Here is a 26,798-nt window from a genome sequence, read left to right on the forward strand (position 1 = left end):
CACACACACACACACACACACACACACACACACACACAGACACACACACACACACACACACACACACACACTATAACACACACACACACACACACACACACACTATAACACACACAAACACAGACACACAGACACACACACACACACACACACACACACACACACACACACACACACACAAATGCATTTAATTCTTCTAAAACTGATTTACAGTCTTACCATAGGCAATCTAGAATTTAGTTTAAACTGTTAAGTAGAATGACTTCTAAAATGTATAAAAAGTATAATACAATGAGTTCTGGAATGTGTATAATTTATAGTATACTAATAAATACACTCATTTTATTGTACCCAATTAAGTTTATTAACATGTTCAACGTAGACAGGGGCAGTTTTAGAGGGGGGGCCGAGGGGGGGCAGTGCCCCTGTGTCAACAAGCTTGGTTCCCCCTCTGGCCCTCCTAAATTTGGAATCGTATCACACCAAACAATTTTGGGTTCAATGTGCAATGTGTCCTGTGGGTGGCAGTAATGGAAAAAAGTAAAACATCGTTTTACAGCGCTGCGCATTAAAACCAATCACACATGATTCTGTTGAGTTTATGGATGCAGCGGCCAATCAAAGGTGTTCAGATGAGTCATCGCTGAAACGCCGGTGTTTTGTTCAGTGCACGCGCTCGCTGACTGAATTCTGCTCTCTGGCGAATTCTCTCATCATAAACAACAAAGTGCAGATGTGTGTACGAATGTAAGTAAGATATTCATTTCACAGTGTAAACAGCTCCAGTGATTATAATGTGAGTTTTTGAGATCGTTTGAACTCTGGCTAGACTGAAGTCAGTGATAATGTTTTTGATAATGTAAATGTTCTTTCCTCTCTTTCTGTACTATGAAAGTGTTATAATTAGTAACTTACAATGTTTTTATTAAATTCACATTAAATACAAAGTCAATCATATTAAAAATATTTTATGGCATGACACCCATATCTGGTACTTAAGTAAAAAGACGGTTTTTTATGCATAGTTAATAGATTACACTATTAGGCTACTTTGGCCATCGCCCATTAGCCTATAGATCAACTAACATAATCTATAAAGGTGCAAAATGCATTTACTTACACATAATTGGAATATTTAGAATAAAAAGGAAAAAATTAATAAAACAAGCCTATATCAGTAATAAAGTGCTATCGTGGCTGCTGTGTTACACAACGAGCATGACGAGGCCCCCCCCTTCACTCATGCACCCACGAAAATAAGAGTGAGTGCATGACTCCCCTGACACTACAATACAAAATTATTTGTCAGATAAATGAAACATGATGAAATAATCATTTGAGTGTAAATTGTTATAGCTTACTTCTAGTTTGCAGTGGTACATGACATGGTGAAAAATGACTGAATGAATAATACTGAAAGTAGGTTAAAATAAATTTTTAAAAGTGTGCCTCCTAAAAGCGCAAGTGGCCCCTGCCACTGTTTCGTTCAAACACTCTTCATTCAGGAACAAAATAAGGCTGCTCCACAAATTGCTTATTTCTTCTGAAATCTCATACTCTTCTTTAGAATAAATAATTACTAAGTGACTGCTAAAAGAATGTTTTATAGTATGTATGTATGTGTGTGTTGTATGAATGAAATAAAATGGTTGTAAAGCAATACAACTGAACTAATGCTGAAAATCACCTGAAATATTAGGTAATCTGGGTACTTTCATCTACTGTTTTATGAATACTGTAAATTTGGACATACTCTTTTTTGCCTACTATTTAGTTGGCAAGTACGCATGTTCGGATACATACAGTCTTTTATGAGTGAATCATTGAATCATTTACTCAAATGATTTGTGTAAACTCACCAATTAATGCAGGAATGAAACACCACTACTATGTATTGCCACACAGCATTAAATAATGCTTTGCCTTCGTTAGAAACTATGATTACAAATATTACAGTAGTGTTCCTCTTCCTCTGCTTGCAAACAGTAAAGCACTTCCAGTACAGCTTGGATCGTGAGAGTCATGTTCTCGTGTCAACACAACACGCATGTGTTGAAGATGGGAGAAGAAAAAGAAGCTCTCGTGAACGCGCATTGGAGATTGAAGCGTAAGTGAAGAAAATTGTGAAAATTGTCATTATTTTTGTTTTTTGGTGCACGAAAAGCATTCACGTTGCTTCAGAAAATTACAGTTGATTGTTTTCACTACCCTTCTGGGCCTTCAAATTCTCAGTTGTATAGGCTGTCAATGGAGGAACACAAACCTCTTTGATTTCATTTAAAATATCTTCAATTGTGTTCCGAGGATGAACGAAAGTCTTAGGGGATTGGAACAACTTGAGGGTGAGTAATTAATGACAGAGTTTTCATTTTTGGGTGAAATATCCCTTTAATTAATACTAAATCATTCCGACATTCCTCTGATAAATTTTAGATGTGTGAAAACAGCTATGCATGAGGAATTTTTAATGCTTTTAAAAGTATTAAAGTTTTTTTTTTAATTTGTAATAATAATAATATAATATTTATCTATGTATCTATCATGGACAATAAACATTAACATTACTCTCTGATATAAATCCACTCAGTGTAGCTAAAACTGGTAATTTGCTTTCAAATGATCAGATTCTCTCACAAAAATGAAGGAACTGTAGCTAATGATGCAGCATCACTGGCTACTGAACCGTGCTGTATGTCCACTTAAAATGAGAAAAACATACAGTACTGAAGGAGTCATTCACAGTTTTGTGTATGTGAGGATGTGTATGCAAAGCGGATGTGTTATGTGTGTGTAGCTTCAAGTAGGCTTCAGGCATTGCTGTATGCTCATGGGAAAGGCTGTCCAGTCTAATTTGACTTCTATTATGCAGTCGAACACTAGCAGAATGGCTAATCAATTAACCTTTATATCTTTGCGCTTGAACGCAAACACACACATTCACACATAGGCATGCATTTCAGAACTTCTCCATAAACAACATAAAGCTTCACCATTTAGAATCATGCTAAGACCCTAACACGCCCACACACAAAAACTGCATAAAATTGAGCTGGCTCCGAGACTGTGAGTGCCTGTACCCTGTTGCTGAAGGGGGTGTCGCCACATCGAGCATTTCCATGGTGAACATGTTCGGTTGCTATGTAATTATGGTCTATTTGTATGAGAGCCTGCACCTGAAGTGGGTCTGACTGCTGCTCATATGAATGGCCGTGCATGCGTGTGTCTTTATGTGTAAGAATCAACAGCATGGAAGTTAGCTTTAATTTCAAATTTGCATTACAAGAGAAGGAAAATTATGTTTGCAGTCCTGGGTTTCGAGTGTGTGGCATTTGCATGCACTTGCTGTCTGTGCAGGTTTATGCAGAGCTCTGTTGTTGTGTGCAAGGACAAACGAATTGTGTTACTGGATTATTCTACTGTTGTTCAAATAAACTAACAAATTCCACATCTAATCACATGATTCTGTCTGACTCCGCCCATTTCTGGGGAAATAAGGCTGCACGACACAAAGCTGCCACCAGCTGCCTCACTTTCTCTCCAGCAATTATCTCCAGACCGACATCTAGACTTACAGCCCTGTCTTTACCACCGTAACTACAACAATCAGCATCTCACGGGCCTCTCACATGCTCCTTCCTGACCTATCAGCTGAGCTTTAAAGCTGCATCACCATGGAAACATAAAAGCAAGTCGAGTCAAAATCACATATTAACTGCAGATGGACACAATGAGGTCTAAGGGTATGAATTACATGAAGATGCCTGTCAGACCCCCAGCTGACAACATGAAGGTGGTTGATAATGTTTTTAAAGCTGTTTGCATGTCATATAGATATGAATTTGTCAATAACAAAAAGTTCTGTGACACTGGCGAAGATACAGATTTGTGTAGAAATTGTTTCTACACATTTAATACTAATATTAGGAAAAAAAATATTAGGTGAACAAAAAGTCAACACACAGCATTCATAAAATATTATTTGACATAAATAGCATGACATGATTCAGCCAGGTTGGACATGTTCCTGGAACAATTTCCGTTGTCACAATCATATAGGGTAAACCCTATTCCTGTACCCCTAACCTAGGGGGTTTTACAAAAATGAAATAAAATAATATTTGACAGCCATAGCCATTTTCTTCAGGCTTATACATCTAAGACAGTACCCTAAGAGTAGGTAGAAAATCAGGGTCAGCTTAATAGAAACTAACCCTTTTACAGGTAACATTTTCCACAGTATAAATGTGGTATTTATACATTAAAATATGGCTGTCATTTGAGTTCATTATCATATTTGGGGTCTGTGGGCTCAAAAAGTTTGGAATCCCCTGCTCAAACCAACCCTTGAAATCAGAGGGAAATGAATGGCTGATATAAATGTTGTTGACCCAACCCCAGCTCTACATCTAAACTTACACCTAAAATCTGGTTGATAGGAATGTTGTCCAGCTTGAGTAAATCATGGTAAGCAACATGCACAAGAATGTACAGTACACAGTGTGATTCACCCTAGTAAAACATGTTCCCAGATACACATAATTTATTGGTCCTGGAACCACCTTCTAGAAACAAATCAGTAGCCTAAAAAACACCCCAAAATCAGAAGGCACGGATTTGTTGCTAGATGAGCACTTCCAGGGCTGATAAAGGATGTTGATCCAGGAACATGCCCTATTTGGGTGGATAATGTTAAAGGGGTCATATGATGTTGCTAAAAAGAACATTATTTTGTGTATTTGGTGTAATGAAATGTGTTTATGCGGTTTAAGGTTAAAAAAACACATTATTTTCCACATACTGTACATTATTGTTTCTCCTCTATGCCCTGCCTTTCTGAAACGCGTCGATTTTTACAAAGCTCATCGGTCTGAAAAGCGAGGTGTGCTCTGATTGGCCAGCTATCCAGTGCGTTTTGATTGGCGGAATACCTCAAGCGTGTGACGGAAATGTTACGCCCCTTACCATTCTGTGATGCCCTGTCCGGCCGGAGCAACGAGACAAAAACATTAAAACCCATTATAAACGAGGCATTTGTTGCATCTACATTGTACTTAATTTTTGATGTAAGTACATAGTATAGTTAAGGCCACTTAATATAAAGTGGGGCCCTTAACTTTTATAAAGAATATCTCTTTGGATTTGAGACTTTAGTCTTTGCAATTTTACAGATCTTCTTTATGCACCAAGAGCTTGTAACACTCCAAAGACAAAGGAACAAATTTAATTGCATCATATGACCCCTTTAAATCTGAACATTTATCAACTCATGCATACACAGTCCAGACAAATACTGGTTCTTTCACACCACATGACTGACATCGTGATGTCCAAGGATCAGTGATGTTTGTCGCAACATATGACCCCTTTAAGCAAGAAGCTCCAGTTTTTGAGCTCCAATTATGACAGGAACACCAGAGATAGATACACATATCATACCTGTGTTGCTGTTGTTTATGTGTTTGAGTCTTTTCTGGTGTGTTTTGCCATTGTAGTGTATCTGTGCTTGTGCTGCGGAGTTCAGCTGAATGTTGCACACTTCACAGAGTGTGTATGACCTGTGTTTGCGCTCCCGCTTCGGACGAGAGTTTAGAGGTGGGGCGTCCTGTCTTGTAAACTCCACCCCATCAGAGAACACGCCCTCATGCCCAGTCTGTTCAGTCAGCAACCCGTCTTCAACAGGACTCAGCGGACGCTTCATTCCTAAAAGGAGAAGAAAAGTTTAAGGTTCTCTTACTTCGTTAAAGTTATGATTTCCATCTAAAAACGTTTAAACCACATTTTCTCAATTTTATATTAATACTAAAAGTTTTCTCTGACTCCATACTAATTGCATTTTGAACAATTGATTTGTCACATCGAAGCAGTATTATAAATCGTGAAAAAAGAAATATGTCCATGTACACACACACTCACACACTCAAAAGTTTGGGGTTAGTAAGCTGTTTTAATATTGTTGTGTTCTTATGTTCTTATGTTATGTTAATATCTTATGTTCACCAATGTCGCTTTTACTTAAAAATATAGTAAAACAGTAATATTATGACAGTGATATTATTATTAAAAGAACAATTTTCTATTTTAATATATTTTAAAATGAAATGTATTCCTGTAATGGCAATGTTGAATTTTCCGCAGTCATTACGTTAGTCTTCAGTGTGACAGAAATTATTCTAATACGCTGATTTGTTGCTCAAAAACATTTCTTATTAACATCAATGCTGAAAACATGATGCTGATTTTATAATTATAACATAATATATATTTTATAAATATAGAATACTAGTTTTAATGTTTTTTGTGGAAACTGATACATTTATTTGATAAACACAGTTCAAAAGAACAGCATTTATTTCAATTTAATGCATCCTTGCTGTATAAAAGTATTCATTTATTTCAAGGAAAAACTTACTGACCCCAAACATTTGAACTGCAATGTATATATATTATTTAAAACAACATTTTCTGTTCATCATGTATATATATATTATTTACAACAACATTATCTGTTCATCATTTTCTGGCGATCGCTGGGGATTACAGCATTGCTACTAACCTCCACTAGGGGGAGATATTAATCAACAATGCCCAGAATTTACAGAAATCCCTTTTTACAGTTAAATTCAGTCTTGTGTAATATATGAAATATTATGTGTATCTGCTCCTTAAAAATAATAATAATAATAAATGAATGAATTAATAAAATCTTTCCATGTAGCTCATGAATATCATTTAGTGCACCACTAGCCTACTATAATAAACTTCATAATCTCTGGACTTGTCTATCAAACACACACCTCACATGGACAAACTAGAGCATTTTACACATGCACACAGGCCCCATTGATCATGTGCCTCTCCTTCGCTAAACACCACTCCCTGACCACAGATGGAGCACAAACACACATCTGTCTCTGCTGCCCAAACATACTGTAAACCCACTCCACCCAACTCGCAACACTCCAGCTATGATTGGTTAAACATTACAAGTAAAATAAAATGTGAAAATAAGACAATCAATTAAAACACTCTTTCATTAACACATCTGTTCAGATTAAGAAGCAATGATTCTGTAAGGATTTTGATTTAAACCTGAGGGAAATGGTCAGTAATCGGTCAGTTTTATAACAATATTCATCAGAAACTGCTGTACCATTAAAGACTTTATCATTGATATTGTCAGCCCTTTGAGCTCTTACGGCAGGGCTCAACAATTTGGATGGCCAGGGCCAGTGTGAGAGATTTTGGGGCCAGTTGACTGAACTGTCACAGAGCTATGTTGTCATAACATTTTACATTTATTGATCACCTTTATGTGTTTCTATTTGTCTTAAACGTAGACGTTTGATTTTATTTGATAACTGAACATTGTTGGATACTGGGCTAGTATAAATATTTCACCAGGGTAATGTTATAATTTATTTAATTTCCCAGAAAAACTCATTCTTGAGATAAGGGCCAAAACATGTCCTATAAACAAAAGCCCTCTTTATGTTAGAAATGAAGAAATTCATCAAAATAAAAGTACTTAAAAAGTTACATCTAAAGTAAGTGTCAGGGTTCTGTCACTTCGGTCTAGTGTAATTCATGGTTTTGTGACAGAGCCCTGACACTCCCGTCATGTCATTGTTTTCATGTGAGAGTGCGGCTTCCGGGGTAGTTTTTGTTGTCTGTTTTGTTTTATTTTATTAATAAAGCCCTTATCTTCCCGCACTATTGAGTCCTCGCTCCATCCTTCATCCCCAACCCTGACAGTAAATCTGTATACTTAAGGCATTCATTGCTTTTATTTTAAATACTTTATTTCGTATTATTTTAAATACATGCTCTACACTTGGAAATACATGTAATTTAACCTGTCCTCAGCATGAGGTCACAATGTAAAACTGCCAAACAAAGTGTTAAAAATGCAACAAATTCAAAAATATACATTTATATGGAAAGATCTGTAATATATCAAACAATGCAAACATAACATTTTGAATTATATTTCCCATAAAAAAATAGTTCAAAGTTGTGTCCTCATTTTGCATCAACTCTGTCTGGATTTTTTAAATAATTCTGAATAAATCAGGTAATGTCAGCAGCAACTTTAACTCTGAGGAACCCTTTCCTATTTCATGCTCATTTTGGATCTTATAGTAGGACACACACAGTCCTGGAAGTTTTATATATTTTATACAAACAATAGAGGTCTCTTCAGTCACAGCTTTGTTAGCTCCGTCATCCCAGTGTAATAGTTTCTGTAAATAGTTGTGGGACAAATCTGGGCATTTTTGTTATGTTTATTAATGCAGCTAGAACTGAAGAAAAAAACAAAAAACAAAATTGCTCCACTGTACAACACGTGGTTAATGTGCAAACATATTCCATTTTGTCAACTCCGTCAGACGTCAACTCAGGTTTTATGTCTGACGGTGTTGACATGTAAGCTGACAGAGTTGACAAATGCTCACAAAACTTTTTATATAGTGATATATGTTTTGTATATGGGGAATTATTATTATATTAAACAGATTTTTTTTCGTTTTTGTCAACACCGTCAGATGAAGGTTTCTGTTAATTTTGAAATAACGATTTTATTCTGTTTTTCAATTTATTGTTTTAAAATAGTAAAACGAACAGAACTACATGATAATATGTCTATGTTCTCAAAGAAACATTAAAAAGGATGGTGGAAAACTAAGAGATTTAGGAATTGGATTGTTCATAATAGAGTGAAACCTGGAAAACAAAATGTAGAGAATATATATAATCACTTCAGCTCCTTTACTGAACACCATTATTACATAATTGAAGAGTTCACACTGTTGTTGGGTGGATCAAATTAAAATATCATGTTTTTTAATGCGTCTGACGGAGTTGACACAAATTAAGTTATGAAGTGAATAAATGTAAATTTTTAGAAAATGTTTAAAAAAAAATCAGAAAAACCTGTTCCCTTACATGGCTCATTAGTCGATGACCTTTCTACAAATATATTAATTTATAAATAATGTATAATTAAATAATAAAAACTCACATTTTAAAACATGTTTTGTCCGTTATCTCAGGAATCAGCGATATATATATATATATATATATATATATAATGTACAAATATATAAACTTTTATATATGTGTGTGTGCACATTGTACATATACTGTATGCACACAAATGTATATACACACTATATATGTATATACATATGTAGTATAGTATAACAATATGTTGCTACAAATATGCATAATTTTCAGGGGGCACAAAAGAAAATGTTAGTAGGGCAAAAGTACAAAAATCTACAGGGCCATCCAGACCAGCAGGACAAAATCCTTATTGTTGAGCTGCTGTCACTGCTGGTCATGCTGACATCATGGAACAGTTGAGATTCATTGAGCTCCTATTTCTCTTAGTTAAACATCTGAAAAGAGCCCTGAGGTCACCCTGTCGTCTGGACACACAGCTGAAGGAGTGGCATTGGATCAAGGAGAGGGTTGATGACACGATGATCGCTAGGGTTGTTAGCGATCTTCTGTGCTGTACTGCGCGTCTTGTTTTACGTCTTCTATCCACATCTCCCCATGAGACCGCATCAATCAGTGCATGGATATCCTGCTGAAAGTCACTCATATAGGGACATGTGTGTATTTCTGTCACTCTGCTCACACACACAAACAAACAAATGCACAAACAGCAGGGCAGATTGTCAAGCACTCCAAAAATACTCTACTGAGACAAGACATGATGTGGCCAACTTCTGAAGAGAGCACACAGTTCAAGAGAATATAGCAGTCTTTCAGTTGCTGATAGGATCAGTCTGAGTAAATAGAGTAAAAATAGTAATAAATAAATAAATACATAAACAGTTATAATTATTATAAGATTGTGTTATTATTATTATTGAATTTATTTTTATTAAATGTATAATTTAATTGTAATAATTCCCTGTACAGAACACATTTTCATCAGCCCCACCACAGAAATTATATTCTATAATTATTTTAATTTATGTGTACTGTAACTAAAAGTGAAAATGGAAAATAATAGACCTAGTAATAGTTTATGCATAACACAAACTAATTAAATTAAAAATAAATATAATATAATATAATATAATTCCTCTTTTCCCCCTCAACTCTCCATAAAAAAAATCTAAATAAAGACAAACTCACACATATACAATTACCAAAGCCACTACAAATTATACAGAAAAACACAAAGAGTTGCCTAGTTGCTCAGTCCCTTTCTCTTTTTCTGTCTTATTATTTTCAGTTCTTTTTTGATCCCACTAGTCATTCCCAACTCTGAAAGGTTTGGAATGGTGGACTTCAGCACTTTCATTCTAGCCAGATTGAAGATAAGTGGTCTTAAGTGGTGAAAGTGAAGATAAAATCAGCTCCAGAGTGCCACAGTAATATTTACTATCAGACACAATAAAGACGTGTCAGTGAAAATACAACGTCTGCCAACAGTTTTAAGCAAATGGAAGCTACAGCAGTTGTGTGCGTGACATTATTAGCCACTGGCGTTGTATGTACAGATTAATCTATAATTGGCTGGCTGAGCTCTGGGGTGATGAGTCTTCTGTTGCTTTTCCACTGAAGTGATGCTCTGTCTGGTTTGGAGACACAGCCCTGTGGAACACGATGAGTTGTGTGAACGGCTGACTGGATGCTCTCTCCCTAATAAGTTTGCTAAGGGCCGCTGGCATCACCAGTGGAGATGGGTGTGTTTGCTCAGGCCATGCTCTGTGTGTGTGTGTGTGCATGTGTGTGTGTGTATGTGTGCATGTGTTTGTGAGGGGATATATGTGCATTCAACTCAGTTGGGACGAGAAGAAATTTGCTCTGTAAACATCTGCTGTGTGTTTCATAACTTCAGTTTTATCCATGTTAAATGAATTTCTGTATGATATGAGGGGTGTGTGAATTTCTGTGTGCAGTCTCTACTGTGTACAATGGAAAAATCTTTTAAAAACCTTAATGCCATTATCAAGATTATATAGACACTAAAAAGCCATGAAGTGTAAGCATCAAACAAAAAGTGATTTTAAAATGTAAAATGTTTTAAAACATCTCTGATAAAAATATTTTCACACATCTTGATAAAAAAAGTGCCATTCAAAATGGGGTTTGGGGTTAGTAAGATTTTTGTTGTTGTAATTTTTAACTCAAAAGTTCTGTCATGAAACTCTAGATGGTGCAGACCGATAGGTTCTGACTCAATCTGATATAATCACATCATTTTTCACATGGTGAAGCCGATTGGTTCTAGCTGCATCAACAGCCAATGAGCTTGCTGCTCAACATTCAAATAGTTGGCCAGTGCTTGCCCTCCACCTTCCCCAGCTCCACCTGTCTGCTGTGGGGTAATTTCATATATGCGGGGTTATTTTATATATGCAGCAGCAGTATTTCTTACATGCTCACAGCAGCATATCTGTAGATGCATTGGCATTAGCAAGTCTCGGTACTTGCTCTGCCACAGCAGCAGTGTAGCAGATCTGTTCCTCCAAGATCAAACACATTAACATTGCCATGTATACTACCATGTTAACTAGGTAGTAAATAGGACAGTGTTACGACAGGAGAGGGGGCGGGATCAGGAAAGGTCCACAAGCCAGTATTCGAACTCAGGCCACCCATAGCGCAACGGCACTGTGCCCGCGCATTGCCCACAAGGCTATCGGCACCAACTAACCTCAAACTTTTGAAGAGTAGTACATATTTTTCAGGGTAAGAAAGTATTTTTGGGGGAAGTTTGGAAGGATGTTTTTAACAGAAGTGAAGTATCATTGTATGTATGTACTACATTTTAAATGAATAAAAAACAGATGTCATGTAATTGACCTATATGCAGTCATTTCAAATTAATTTCAATTTGTACTGAAAAATGGCCCAAGTTATTACATTTCAAAGAGTAAGCATGATCCAGTGAGACAGTCAGTTCTGATTATGCTAACAGATGCTGTATAGATTATGGAGGTTTGTGAAGAGCACAATCTGTCCAGGTCTCCTGTCTCTGAGCTTTACAACACCACAGAACATCATTATAAATTCAGAATTATGCAGGTGAAGTCAAATCACAGCGGATAGCAAACTCACACTGAAGGAGACGGCCAGCTGATGGTATGCATTAGCATAACTAAACATCAACCTGCACAGCCACTCTTTTCTCTCTCTTTTGCTCTCTCATTGACATCGACATTGCTATCAAAAACAGTGCCATATTTTCCATGGGGGAAGAGACTGGGCTGTGCTTCATGCATCTCAGTGATAAGAGAGCATCCGTGAGATCAAGAAGAGGACGCCTGGGGACTGCTGAATCAAATGTGAGCATTACGAACTACAGATCACTGGGGAAAATGATCCCGAAAACCAACAAAGCGCTCAATTAACCTGTAAGAAATTACATTCAGAAGTAAACTAGGGTAGAAAAATGGTTATTAATCTCAAGAGAATGTGGCAGAAGGCACAATGCTAGTGAACTGGCATCAGTGGAGCCTCTTTTTACTGATACTGTTTCTCTGAAATAACCACTTTGCACCATCTACCAAGCCACTTTGCACCATCTACCAAGGGTAAAACTGTCAATACTTACTGGTGCACACACAAAAATACACATTCACAATGGGTGCAGGAATGAAGACTTTATGCTATATTTTATGCTCTAATGAAGTTTCTGTTATAAAGTCGAGTGCAGTTTCTTTTGTTGTTCTAAACATGGCCGTACCCAGACTTTGAAAAATAGTGAGGTCCGGGTTGGTGTATAGTAACCCCTACAAATACAACTCATTATATACACTATAAACACTTTAAAGGAGACAGACATGTAGATGTTTGTGAAAAATGTTTTCTTTGTTTTGGAGGGTTGATTATTTTTAAATCATACCCTATTGATTGCATCAAAATTTGTTAATAGGCTACTTTACTGTATTTAAGGGTGGATAATTTTATCAGTTGTTTATTGCAACAATACATAACTACAATAACTTTGTCTAGTGCTCTTATGAAAGTTTATAGCATGATTTGTGAAAATTTAACTAGGCCTATACTGAATGACATAGCATAGACTTCTTCATAGCTAGTTTTTGCGTATTTCATTTCATTCTGTAACCTACTTGTTCTACAGATCTGTGTGTACTAGTGTTAAATGCTACTGTTTTTGATAGCGTTGATAACGTTTATGACAGATAATATCATGATCATTTTTGCGGTTCCCTTACCGAATGTCGTATCCTGTCAGCAAAAACCTGTCCATGGGCTTTTTTGATTGCTTTCAGTTTAAAGGCACAATATGTAAGATTTTTTTTATTAAAATATCCAAAAACCACTAGAACAGTGTTATATATTTTACTGACTTGTGTACTTACATTATCTCAAATGTTTCGAAGAATGTTTAAATCCAGAGAAATAAGCAATTTTAACTAGTGACACGGAGCGTGTCCATAGTGTCATTGTGTCGCCTGCCAATGACGTCATAATTTCTCGATTTCCGGTTTTGTTTTGTAGAAAACATGGAAACACCAAAGACGCTTTAATACGTTATGCATTTTATTAGAGATGTGACGACCGCACAGAGTAGCATTATAACAGAACTTTCAAACGTATCTAGTATGATAAAACAGCGTTGCTTTTTTCCCCCACATACGCACGACCAGAAGGAGCAGAAGCGAAACTGAGTCCCGTCAGATTGCATCGACTGTGGGGATGAAGACGACAACTCCCATGATTCCACACTCAGTCACAGCGTCATCAAACTATGCCTTTGTTTCTGTTTATTTTGAATACGCGCCCTCTAGCGGCGAAAAATTATATATTGTGCCTATTATTAAATTAAAATTAATTTGCCCCGCAATAATTACCGCATAACTGACGCGCTGCGAGGATAAGATTAGGCTATTTACTCCTCAATTAAAATGTTTTCAAAAAAGGTCTTTTAAAACAGGTATATTACAATTAATTATAGTCCTATAATTAAAATATTAACACTGCAGTCATCAATAAAAATCAATGAAATAAAAAGCTTTTATTTCAAGCACCGACTTGACTCTAAACTGCAACTTCCTACTTTATTAACTTTATAAAGTGTTAAATTAATTGGAAAAGACAAGTCCAAAAAAGCTTATAATAGCTGGATCTGGCAACAATAAGGCTGCGCCCGCGTCCTCGCTCACAACTCTCTCAAGCCTCGTTCACTCCGCCAGCGTCTCGCAGCGATCATTTTCATACCAGGGATGCTAAACATTCTTGCAAACTGTCTAAACCGAATAATACATGTCATGCAGGCATTCATATGAGGAGTTTAACAGCAAATTAGTCATTCAAAGAACAGATTTCATTTTTGAACATGAAAAATTTACCGAGGTCCGGACCTCGGTGGCCTCATAGCTGGTTAGTGGCCTGTCCACAAGCTGTCATTTTCGCAGACTGGCTTCAATATAAGCTGTTTTTTAGACAAACGAGAAAGTTTTGAGCTATGAAATTTACAGGATGTTTTTTATAGTACAATGACTTATATGTGAAAAGATTAAGGGAATTTTGGTGGCTGTTTGACCAATCAAATGAAATAGACGTTTCAGTGCCGCCCACATGAAATGAAATATCTATTTTATTTTTGAACATGAAAAATTTACAGAGGTCCGGACCTCAGTGGCCTCATAGCTGGTTACAGGCCTGGTTCTAAAGGCTGCTAAAAGGCACAATGCTTTATGTGATTCTGGCGCTCTTTCAAACACCCACACACTTCACACACAGAAACACATACACACACTTAGCAGGTCAATCAGCTCTCTGACACCCGAGGTAGATGCACTGCATCATCAAATAAGTGTGTATGTGTTTAATCAGAATATATATGAGGCACAAACACTCACACACTCAGCAGGCAGTTTTACCAAATGCATGCACTGAAATCTCAGAAGAATGAGATTTGACAAAATTCTCTTATTCATGCACACAATCACACAATGTTGCACACACTTTGAAAGGAGATCATTAACAGAAAAAAGCATAAAAAACATCATTATAGAGCCATTAACAAATTATTCTAGCCTTCTGAGCTGTGAGGTGCAAAAAGAACAGTGTTGTTTTGAAACTGATGTATGATGTCAGAAAAGCAGCACAGTCGTGATGGACACTGAATACAGAGCATCACACATACACACAAAACTGATTATTACTGAATCCTGATGCAACAAGATAGTAAAAAGAAGCATCTTGGTGCATCAGTATATCTTGCTTCAAAGGTCACAGAAATAAGAGTTATGCCGTCGCACATTCAATATAACATGACATTTGCATTAAAAATATTGCCTCTCTAAAGATTAAGCCTTGTGCCAATCTTGGTGGTGCCCAGCTGACATTACAGTATAGAGGAAAAGAAATCTGGAGAGGGTTAACAGAGGGTCTCTTGGATGTGCTTTGGTCTAGATAACTATGACAAAAGTACAGTTATATAAAGGGTCCTGCCTTAAAGACTTTTCTACAGGGAGAAAGAGCCCCGTAACATCCCATGCATCTCCTCTTTGCAGAGTTCACACAAAAATAGTTGGAGAGAATTTTCATTTTTGTTGAACTAGTCCTTTAATTTCCAATTTGCCAGAATACCAAAAGTCTACAATACCAAATTATCTAAACTATGCTATCTTGAAATTCATAAACTTACACCACACAAAAGCAAACTTTTAAGAAAATATTTCTCTGAGTAGATCTGTCAACTAATCTTATTGAGATACATCATGTAACTAATAACATAACATCAAAGATGTCTTTGCATGTGAAATGCAAATAGACAGACTAAATAAATCTAAATGAAAATGTAAAGTTTTTGTACTTGTCAGGTTTTGAGTTGAAGGATAAAAATATCAATAGCTCAAAACAAATATAATAGTCAATGGAAAATCCCCACCATGACAAAAAATAAATAAATGTGTGTGTGTTAATTTGTAAAAGAGAAAAGGAGAAACACGGAGGAGGAGAAAGGGAGGGGGAGACAAAATGATGCTCCATCTCCATTAAGTGCAGGGATTTGAATGGATTTGGTAGCTGGCAACCTCCATTCCAGCACAACCAGACTAGTTTCATAATACAATCATCAAACACTGTACTACACCTATTCAGCAGATTCATTCTGTGCAGACTTTTACCATCAGTTGAATCTGTGAGTTCAAGGAATCCTTTTTAAAAATGTTTCCACACGTTGGCACAGTGTGTGTTGCTTGGATAGTGGGGTGGGCTATTTGCAGCTGCACACACATTTAAACACAGCAAAGCCTTTCCAAAGCAAACAAGCAAGTTGATTCGATGTCACTAAGGACAAACTGAAGCGGCCTTTTGAATAACCCCTCTCACTCCTTCCATCTGAACATGCGTGTACGTGTGTGTGTGTGTGTGTGTGTGTGTGAGTGGAGGGCAGGAGGGTTAGATTAAACAACAGAGGGCTTAGTGTGTAACTAAAAACCTTTTCCATCACATTTGTACTCACTTTAGCCCTAATCCATCCTGCCAATGGCGATTATATTGCCAAGGTGTGCATAGAGGGTTGGCATTAAGACTTATTAAGCAAACACTGCATAACAACATACAGATCTTTCATGACATTCTGTGTCACAGAGTTCACTCTCATTAGAATATGTCAGCTTAGAAACACTGAAAGGTGTTGATTTGAATTTGACTGGTTATTCAAGGGGGGTTCTGACATGTAGGCCACACCCTGTGCAATGCAGAAATAAATATGCAAACAACACCAAGAAACAAAGCTGAATGCATTTAAACCAAAAGCACTAATGTGGAGCTGTGTGAGAGAGAATAAATAGCACAACTGCACACATTTACTCAGAACCCGCTCCAATACAGAGGTGTGATTGTGAGCGCCAGGACAGCACCCGTGTGTATGTGTGTGTGTGTGTGTGTGTGTGTGAAGATTCTGAAAGGGTTATTGGGTATAAACCCAGCTTGTACTGTGCTAAGCTCACCAGCTGACAGGCTGAATAGGGGCAACTCTCTCTTCAATTCAGTACAACTTCATCTCTCCATCCATCTATCTGTCTATCCATCTTCCTGCACATCCATCTGCCTGCTCATCCATCCATCCATCCATCTGGCTTTTTAACCATCTTGTAATCCATCTATCCATCTGTCTATCAATCCATGTATCCATCCACCTGTTTAGCCATCTATCAATACATCTATTCATCCATTTATCTATCCATCCATCCATCCATCCATCCATCTATTTAGTCATCTGTCAATACATCTGTTCATCCATTTATCCATCCATCCATCCGGCTGTGTACCATCTTTTAATCCATCTATCCATCGATCTATCAATTCATATATCCATCCACCTATTTAGCCATCTTTCAATCTATCTTTCAATCTATCTATCTTTCAATCAATCAATCAATCAATCAATCAATCAATCTATCTATCTAGACATCTGTCAATACATATATTCATCCATTTATCCATCCATCCACCTATTTAATCATCTATAAATCAACTATCCATCTATATCTCAGGGTCAATTTGTCTGTGAAAATCAGCTTGTTCATCTTATTTTTTTATTCAGTACTTTTTGTAGCTTGTTTATTCTGCAAAATAATTTAGTACACCTCACCTTGGAGCTGTGTGTGTGCGGGCATGTTTGGCTTTGATGCATACAGGATAAAGTCTGGGTCAAACTGTGGGGTGTTAATTGGACCCAAAGGGCAAAAGTAATTGTTGTTACACTCTAGCCATCCGCTATGCACACACATATTATGCTGTACTCTTTCAACATTAAAAGAAAGGGTAAAAAGTGAATGAAATTAATTAGAGAAAACAGGAAAAAAGAGGGGCAAAGAATTGTAAAGAGGGAGTTCTCCACATTCCTGTGGCGGTTAACCACTTTGGTAGCAAGCAGACTCCTTAGAGGAGCCGTGGCAGCCCAAAACAGTTTAGGAGCAAGCAGGTGTCAGGATGAGACATGTGCTCGATGAGGAGACACAAGTCACCCTGACACACATACAAAACAACACATACTTGTCACGTCTGCCCACCTGCTTGCATTTTCCACAACACTGAGCATCTCAAAATATTTTAATGAACCTATATTTGTGACACACTTGCAGACACAAATGCACGGAGGGTGAATCCTTATAACCCTGAATAATTTTTGTCCATTTCACATGCAGGCACCCACTCAGCATGTGTTTACATGCTCTTTCACACATTACATATTCATCAGGGTGTCTGTGTAAATTGCACAGACGCACACAACACACACAAAGACATTACACAGGCACATAGAGGCGAGGGTGACAATGTGGTACCGCAGAGGAAACAAAATTGCACTCTAAGTGACAGAGGCGCTACAGATAAAACACTAAATGAGGAGAGACATGTAAATGCAGATAGATCAGCAAAACTGTGAGAATGGATTGATAGATTTTCAGACAGACAGACAAAGATAAAGATAAGAAAGATAAGAAAAGCTAAAGAAATGTACAGTTTAACAGTGTGTGTGTGTGTGTGTGTGATGGTTGAAGGCAAACACACACACAGTGATAACCGCTCTTAATCACACACTTCCTCCTGCCCAGCAGGAAACTTAGCAGGTTCTTTCACTATGCATGTGTGTACAGGTCACAACAACTAGGCCTATGCCTGGCACAGTTTTGAACCTGCAGCAACAATGTCAGCAATGAGAAATGGTACATGAGCCGTGTGTGTGTATATATGCACCCGTCTGTGAGACATTCCTCTTCAGGGAAACCAGTGGGGGGTAAACAGCGAAAGTGGCTCACTTGGCCAGGTTAAAGAGAACATTTAAAGACAGAAGACAAAGGAGACAAGCACACAGATAGACAGAGAGCCTAAGCATAAGATGGAGGGCTGGATGAGTCTCTGGAGGTTACAGCTATTCTACACTGTCCTCGCTGTCAACGACAACGGACAACAGTGGCAATCTGGGAATCACTGTTTCTGTGTGTGTGTTCAAACAACACCCACTCGTGCAGATTCTATCAACATGTTGTGCTGCGTCATCTGCATTTCACAGGATGATGAAGGACTGAGCTGAGACTGTGCGCCATCTTTCCATCAGCTGTGTTTGGAGTGAATCACACGTCACAATTTACTGAAGGAGATAATGTGTGCCAAGGTCAAAGACAGGCAGAAAGAATAATTAAAAGAGCATTTAATGGGCCATTCTGATGCTATTTAAGTACACTGATGGATAGAATGAGAGAGGAAGAGAGGGATGGAGAGAGAGAGAGAGAGAGAGAGAGGCTGAACAGTTGAAATTTTAGTGCATTGCACAAAAGCAGTTCATTTTGTATGACAGTGCAACACTAGAGGAATACAACCAAGAAAGTCAAGAGATGTGTGTGGGTTTACGTAGCTCTCTAGGGGAAAAAACTGTCCTGGGAAGTTAGAGGAATTTGACAAAACGTCCCTTTAGGGCTGTCTGGGGGTTAGAGTAAAAAATTTACATTTGTCAAATAGCAAAAAAGAGGACTGTAACTGTAGGAAATGCTGTATTACATAAGTCAAATTGTAGGAATGATCATTCAACCCTTGCTGATGTTAGTGGCGTGCATTTAAATCAATGACATACACACCTTAACATTATAAAGTACAGTAGGAGAAATAGATATTCATTTTGAGATTTATGAAAGATTACATTTACAAGTGCAATTAGTTTTTATATTGTGTTTAACTTTAAAGGGGACCTATTATGCCCCTTTTACAAGATGTAATTTCTCAGGTGTCCCCAGAAAGTGTCTGTGAAGTTTCAGCTCAAAATACCCCACAGATCATTTATTATACCATGCCCAAAATCACCTTTTTTGGGTGGGAGCAAAAACCCGCTGTTTTCGTGTGTCTCTTTAAATGAAATGAGCTGCTGCAACCCAGAACTCTTCTTCAACTTCCAGAAGAGGGCGGAGCCTTTACATGTGCCAAGGTAAAAGACAGGCAGAAAGAATAATTAAAAGAGCATTTAATGGGCCATTCTGATGCTATTTAAGTACACTGATGGATAGAATGAGAGAGGAAGAGAGGGATGGAGAGAGAGAGAGAGAGAGAGAGAGGCTGAACAGTTGAAATTTTAGTGCATTGCACAAAAGCAGTTCATTTTGTATGACAGTGCAACACTAGAGGAATACAACCAAGAAAGTCAAGAGATGTGTGTGGGTTTACGTAGCTCTCTAGGGGAAAAAACTGTCCTGGGAAGTTAGAGGAATTTGACAAAACGTCCCTTTAGGGCTGTCTGGGGGTTAGAGTAAAAAATTTACATTTGTCAAATAGCAAAAAAGAGGACTGTAACTGTAGGAAATGCTGTATTACATAAGTCAAATTGTAGGAATGATCATTCAACCCTTGCTGATGTTAGTGGCGTGCATTTAAATCAATGACATACACACCTTAACATTATAAAGTACAGTAGGAGAAATAGATATTCATTTTGAGATTTATGAAAGATTACATTTACAAGTGCAATTAGTTTTTATATTGTGTTTAACTTTAAAGGGGACCTATTATGCCCCTTTTACAAGATGTAATTTCTCAGGTGTCCCCAGAAAGTGTCTGTGAAGTTTCAGCTCAAAATACCCCACAGATCATTTATTATACCATGCCCAAAATCACCTTTTTTGGGTGGGAGCAAAAACCCGCTGTTTTCGTGTGTCTCTTTAAATGAAATGAGCTGCTGCAACCCAGAACTCTTCTTCAACTTCCAGAAGAGGGCGGAGCCTTTACAGCTCGTGCATCGGATACTCCAGTAATAAAACTAATAAAAAAATCACACAACAAATGGAATATTTGCAAATCACCTTTCTGACTGTGCTTGCTAGCACGCTGTACTGCATTAGATGACACAGTACATGTAAAAATAAAGAGAAAGAGCTTGGACATCTAAATATCCAATACTGGCCAATATATATCGAAAAAATTCCAATAAAAATCTATTTAAAAAAAATATCAGCATATCACATCAAAAACTGTATTAGTATAATTTTTTTTTACAGTTTTTTGTATAAAACGTTTTTGTGAAAAAGGCCCAAATTATTATTGTTATTATTATGATTAAATCATAAAAATAATTTTATACAAATATTTTACTATTTTAAATATATATATAAAAAAAACATACAAAAAGGTTTGTGATTTGCCCCTTCTTTTTTTTTTTTGCCTTTATTAGGATAGGACAGACAGAAAGCGAGGTGGGAGAGAGAGAGAGGGGACAGTATTGGGAAAGGGCCACAAGCCGGGACTCAAACTTGGGACACCCGAAGCACAATGGTGCTATATGTCGGCGCACTGCCCATGAGGCTATTGACGCCGACAATTTGTCCCTTCTTTTAATTATAATTAGCTTTTTATAAAAACACATAAGTCTATAGTATGTCCTAATTTTGCTAAGTATAGATGTACTGTGTGTGTTTTGGGTAGGTACAGAGATCCACTGTATTCCACCCCCTCATCCCCTGCACCCATACCTCCTCCGCACCAAACCCAGATTGCCATCTAAAACACCTCTGTGTGTGCTACATGAGCAAAGGGAATATTTAATCATCAGGTGAAGGGAAAGTTCACTCACTGACCAAACACACGCAACAGTAACATCCTACAAAAGCAGAAACACACGCACACGCACACGCACACGCACACAAACACACACACACACACACACACACACACACACACACACACACAAACACCTATACCTGATGTGAACATTCAGAGCAGCTCTCCTGCTCAGAGTATGAATCACTCAGTGTTGCAGCTCAATCTTTAATCACCTACTGTGGATTCCTCATTGCTATGTACCAACATCACTAAACCCCTGAAAAAAAAAAAAAAAGCTGATAGAAAACGCAATTTCACCTTTCCATGAAACCCATATCCACGGATCTGTGTGCTCCCCTGCTAGGAACTCTGACTCAAGCCACTAGGAAAAATAGATCAGGAGATACAGAGATGGATGAGATGGAAAATAGATGGAGAGAGGAAGAGAACCAGAGAGATAGGGGGATATAAAGTCAAGAGACTGCCTCCTCAGCGTGAGTCAGCCTGGTCCAGACGTCACCATCTCCTCCAGAGCCATTCAGAGCTCCTGGACACCAGAGGGACTCTCGCTCTCACAGACATGAGGTGCCTGAGGTGGAGATGGGAGTGGGCTGGGGTCACATGGGGAGACCTGGAGGAGCAGGGGTGTGTTTTGTCCTTGAGAACCTCATTAATGCTTCCCACTGCAGCACCTCAAATACACACACAAACACTTCAAAGTTTTGAGGTTTCCTTTGCCTCTTTGTTGTTTCCTGTGACGCAGGACTTTGATTTTGTCAACAATAAAAAGACAAGATGAAAAAAGTATCATATAACAATAATTCCAATAATAACAACAGATAATTCAAATGTATTATAAATAAAGTATTGTATTAATACAATTTTGTATATGACAAACAAAACTGGAAGTTTACACTAAGGGCAAATAGTCAAGCTTGCTGGCAGAGGCTATTTTCACTAACTCCACCCACTACTGCTTAGACAGTTTGCCCTTAGCACAAATAGCATGTCACTTCTATTTACACTTTGTGTGAATAGTATCTACTGCTATTTGCACCTAGTGTAAACAACAAGGTATTTGTTGCAATTTATACAGTATTTGGTGCAAACTGTAGAAAAATAACACCTCAATGTTTTAAGAAGAAAAAAGGTAGAAATAATTTATTCAAATAATCCAGTCATAGTATCATGGGGATTGCCTCTTGAACTGAAAGAGCCTAACCAGTACCATTTTGCAAGCAGGCAATACACATGCTAGCAGGCACACATTAAACTGATCGAAAGTAACAGTACATTTATAATGTCACAAAAGATTTCTACTTCAAATTAATGCTGTTCCTTTCAACTTTCTATTCATCCAAGAATCCTGAAAAAAAAATCTATTATACAGTTTCCACACAAATATTAAGCAGCACAACCATTTTCAATTTTCAAGAAAAAAAAATTAGCATCAAATCAGCGTATCAGAATGATTTCTGAAGGATCATGTGACACTGAAGACTGGAGTAATGGCTGCAAAAATTCAGCCTTGCCATCACATGAATAAATTACATTTTAAAATGTATTAAAATGGAAAACTTTTAAATTGTAATAATATTTCACAATATTACCGCCTGTATTTACTGTGTTTGATCAAATAAATGCAGCCAGAATATGTAACTACATGTACATAAATATAACAGCCTGTTTATCTATCCATTTTCCCAAATATCCATCCATCTGTACATACACATACTGTTCTATTGACATATCTGCTAGTTCAAGGGTCTTCAACCGGGGGTCCGCAGCAGTACTACCGGGGGTCCGTCAATTAATTTTTGATCACAAGTAGTTTTTCGTAAAAAAATTAAAATAATATAAGCACCTTGAAACGAAAGCAAGAGCACCCTCAGTTGATATTGCAATGATACAATATTTTTGCCGAAACAGATTTAACAAACGCTCCATTGCGTTTTTGAGTTTAAGCTCTGAGAACGTGACATGTTCCTATTTACAGCATGTGTGTGCATAGTTCTGATCTACTGTCTTAACATAATATACATGTAACATAAAAATATTTATTCTTAATCATAATCTTGCCATCACATGAATAAATTACATTTTAAAATGTATTAAAATGGAAAACTTTTAAATTGTAATAATATTTCACAATATTACCGCCTGTATTTACTGTGTTTGATCAAATAAATGCAGCCTTTGTAAGCATAAGAGACTTCTTTAAAAACATAAAACATTTTTACAGAGCCTGAACTTTTAAACGATAGTGTGTGTGTGTGTATATATATATTGTGTGTGTGTATATATATATATATATATATATAGTGTGCGTGAAATATTTATTCTTAATCATAATAAATTATGGTTAATTTCTATTAATACTGAAGGCTCTATGCTTAATATGTGGCTCTGCTTGATACATTTTGTATCAGGGGGTCCCTGATCCATGTCTCTATCACCTAAGGGGTCCTTGCCCTGAAAAACGTTGAAGACCCCTGTGCTAGTTTATAGCAATATTATTAAATCTATGTGCAGGTAAAAACAGATGTATAAAGCGTGATTACACATGCATGACGGTATCAGTGAGAGTAACACTCATAGAAACCATGGAGAGGGATTAGTGTGAGTGCAGAACACTCACCCCCATAATCTCAGCTTTAATCAGAGCAGCGCTCGCTGTAAGCCATTAGAGAGGCAGAGAGGTTAGTTTAGAGGTTTATTCAGGAGGACCTGAAGATGGAAGTAAGCAACAAAACTACAGCAAATTGGAAGGTTCAAGATGCTCTTTGATCATGACACAGCTACAGTACATCACCTCTACTGCAATCAGCCTCTGGTTTTCTGTCTGTCTCTTCCTCTCCAGGACACACATGTTCATCAGAACATCAGAAGAGTATTGTTGCCATCAGAGAGTGCTTCGACATGCTAATACAGCTGATTTTGAAGTTTACAGTAAATGAAAGCCTCTTAACCATGGCAGAAGAATCTTGGATCGATACTTCCAAATGACTGTGTGTGTTTGAGATCAAAATAATCCTATGATACAGTTGACTAACACCTATCATTTCTCTCAATCCACAAGGATGCTGGGTATTTGTGGCAGTTTCATTTACCATGACGCATTCTCTCCATCTATCTCTCTCACACACACAGTTGTCACGCACACACAAGCATTATGGCTATTGTCTCCAAAGCCCATTCTACTAAAAGACCGTTCAAATGAAGGTTTGCCTTCCAGCTCAACATCTGCTTGTTGTTTTTTAAGACAACAATGCAGCTCATTAAACATCATCTAATGATTACACTTCTGCACAGCAGTGGTGATAGAGTTACACACAACAAAATCCTCATCAGTCACAAAAACACTTGAAATTTATACTGATTCAAATTGACAAATAAATGTGTCATGAAACTTTAGCGGCACATGTGAAACAACACATAACGCAGCTTCTCTGCCACCTAAAGGCGATTATAGGTGGTAAAATAGATGCAAGGAATAAAAGACCAATAACAATAGACTGTATGTTGTGAGTGTGTAGATGTTGGACCCAAATATTTCTCACAGTTTCTGACACTCATCATACATCTATAATCTGTATGTGTAGACATCAAACACTAAGATATATAGAGGCTATTTGATTTATGCCTCCATACGTATATGTCCTGTAGTGTAGGGAAGAGAACAGCAGCGGTAGCCACCGGCTGTCAGATGATGAGAAATGAGAGAGGTCACAATGCTGAAACATTAACCCTGCAGACCTCTGGGCCCCCGCTGAGAAGAGGCCAGTTCCCGCTGACTGCAGCTTAGAGCTGAGCACTCACCGACAGGGAGAGAACAGACAGCGTGATGAGGGGGCGCTAAAGGCGCGCTTCAGAAAAGGGCAGGTTGTGTGCCCTTGGGGCCTAGACAGCTGTCAGACACCATAGCATACACGGTACAGAAGCACATGTACAAGGACACGCGCTTATACACAAGGGAAAAGCATAGCAGAGGGTGAGAAGAACAGAGCAGGGGCTGGGGAGAGAAAGACAGAGAGAAAAGGGGAAAGAGAGTTGATAGGGGTTGTCTCACTTGACCGCTCTGTCTGCTGAAGTGATGAAAGCCACCAGGACGGAGTAGAGTGTAGGGATACACGTGTGCTCATACTACACCGTGTACAAACCAGATTCCAGCGACAAGCATTTAATCTGTCCACACTGAAAGGGAATATGCTCTGTGACGAAGTACAACAGCAGCCAATCAGAACCTATTTTTAACATTCAGTTATCTGGAGGGAGATTTTTTATGATATTTCACTGTAAGCAGAGCTACTGAACATGCAGTCACAAATAAAAACAAAAGAAAAGAACTGCTTGTTATGGCTGGTTAGGACAAAAAAAATATCACATAGATTTATCATGATGCGCCTAGTTAAGTCATATTGCCACATGTCTGTTAGCTCATTTAAACAGGAGAGCTCAGGCTGTCCAATAAACTGCCTGCCTAAAATTCTCAGTTTAGCTGGGCAAACAGCTGAGTACATTTATTGATGCTATTTGAAATTATATAAAAACTGCATCTTAAAACAAAAAAATCAGACATTTTGAATGATGTAATGACACATTATTAAAAGGCTTTAAAGGGACCATGTTCTTTACTTTTGGAGTGTTAATTTTTTTTCCTCTTAGAAGTCCATCTGTAAAGTTTGTCCAGTTTCTTTAGACCTCTTTTGCGGACAAACTAGAGTTTGTCTATCCCATTTTCAACCCTTTTCCTGACCTTTAGAATGAAATTGCCCATTTTGACTACTGTACCTACAACTCTTTAAAGGGGTGGTTGATTGCGATTTCACTTTTTTAACGTTAGTTAGTGTGTAATGTTGCTGTTTGAGCATAAACAATATCTGCAAAGTTACGAAGCTGAAAGTTCAATGCAAACGGAGATATCGTCTTTTAAAATTCAGGCAGTTTAATGCCTACAAAAACGGCTGGTAGGGACTACAACAAGTTACTTCACGGGTTCGTGACGTAACAAACCCAGATAAACCCCGCCCTCGGGAAAAGGCAGCAAAGGGGGCGAGGCCATGCTGCATTGCTTTAGAGAAGAGGAAGAGAAAAGAGGTGCGTAAACATCTATTCATATATGAATCGCGATTCTGTCTTCTAACGATTCTAATGGATTCACAAGCTTCAAAATCAATGTTCTAAAGCAGCGGGTCTTAATACTGTTCCTCGCGTCCCCCTGCTCTGCACACGCTCTGCATCTCTCTCTCTCTCTCTCTCTCTCTCTCTCT

At 37.7% G+C, this 26,798-nt stretch overlaps 1 protein-coding gene across 1 annotated transcript in view; it reads right to left on the reverse strand.

Annotated features, from left to right (window-relative positions):
* The window catches only part of LOC107687007 (zinc finger protein 385D-like), an 88,790-nt gene that overhangs the window by 50,091 nt on the left and 11,901 nt on the right, over positions 1-26,798 (reverse strand). The window contains exon 2 of the mRNA XM_016484146.1: positions 5,437-5,700. Coding sequence (XP_016339632.1) covers positions 5,437-5,700 — 264 coding nt within the window. The remainder of the gene's footprint in view (positions 1-5,436; positions 5,701-26,798) is intronic.

Source organism: Sinocyclocheilus anshuiensis, unplaced genomic scaffold, assembly GCF_001515605.1.
Source record: "Sinocyclocheilus anshuiensis isolate Anshui unplaced genomic scaffold, SAMN03320099.WGS_v1.1 scaffold1287, whole genome shotgun sequence".
Classification (NCBI taxonomy): domain Eukaryota; kingdom Metazoa; phylum Chordata; class Actinopteri; order Cypriniformes; family Cyprinidae; genus Sinocyclocheilus; species Sinocyclocheilus anshuiensis.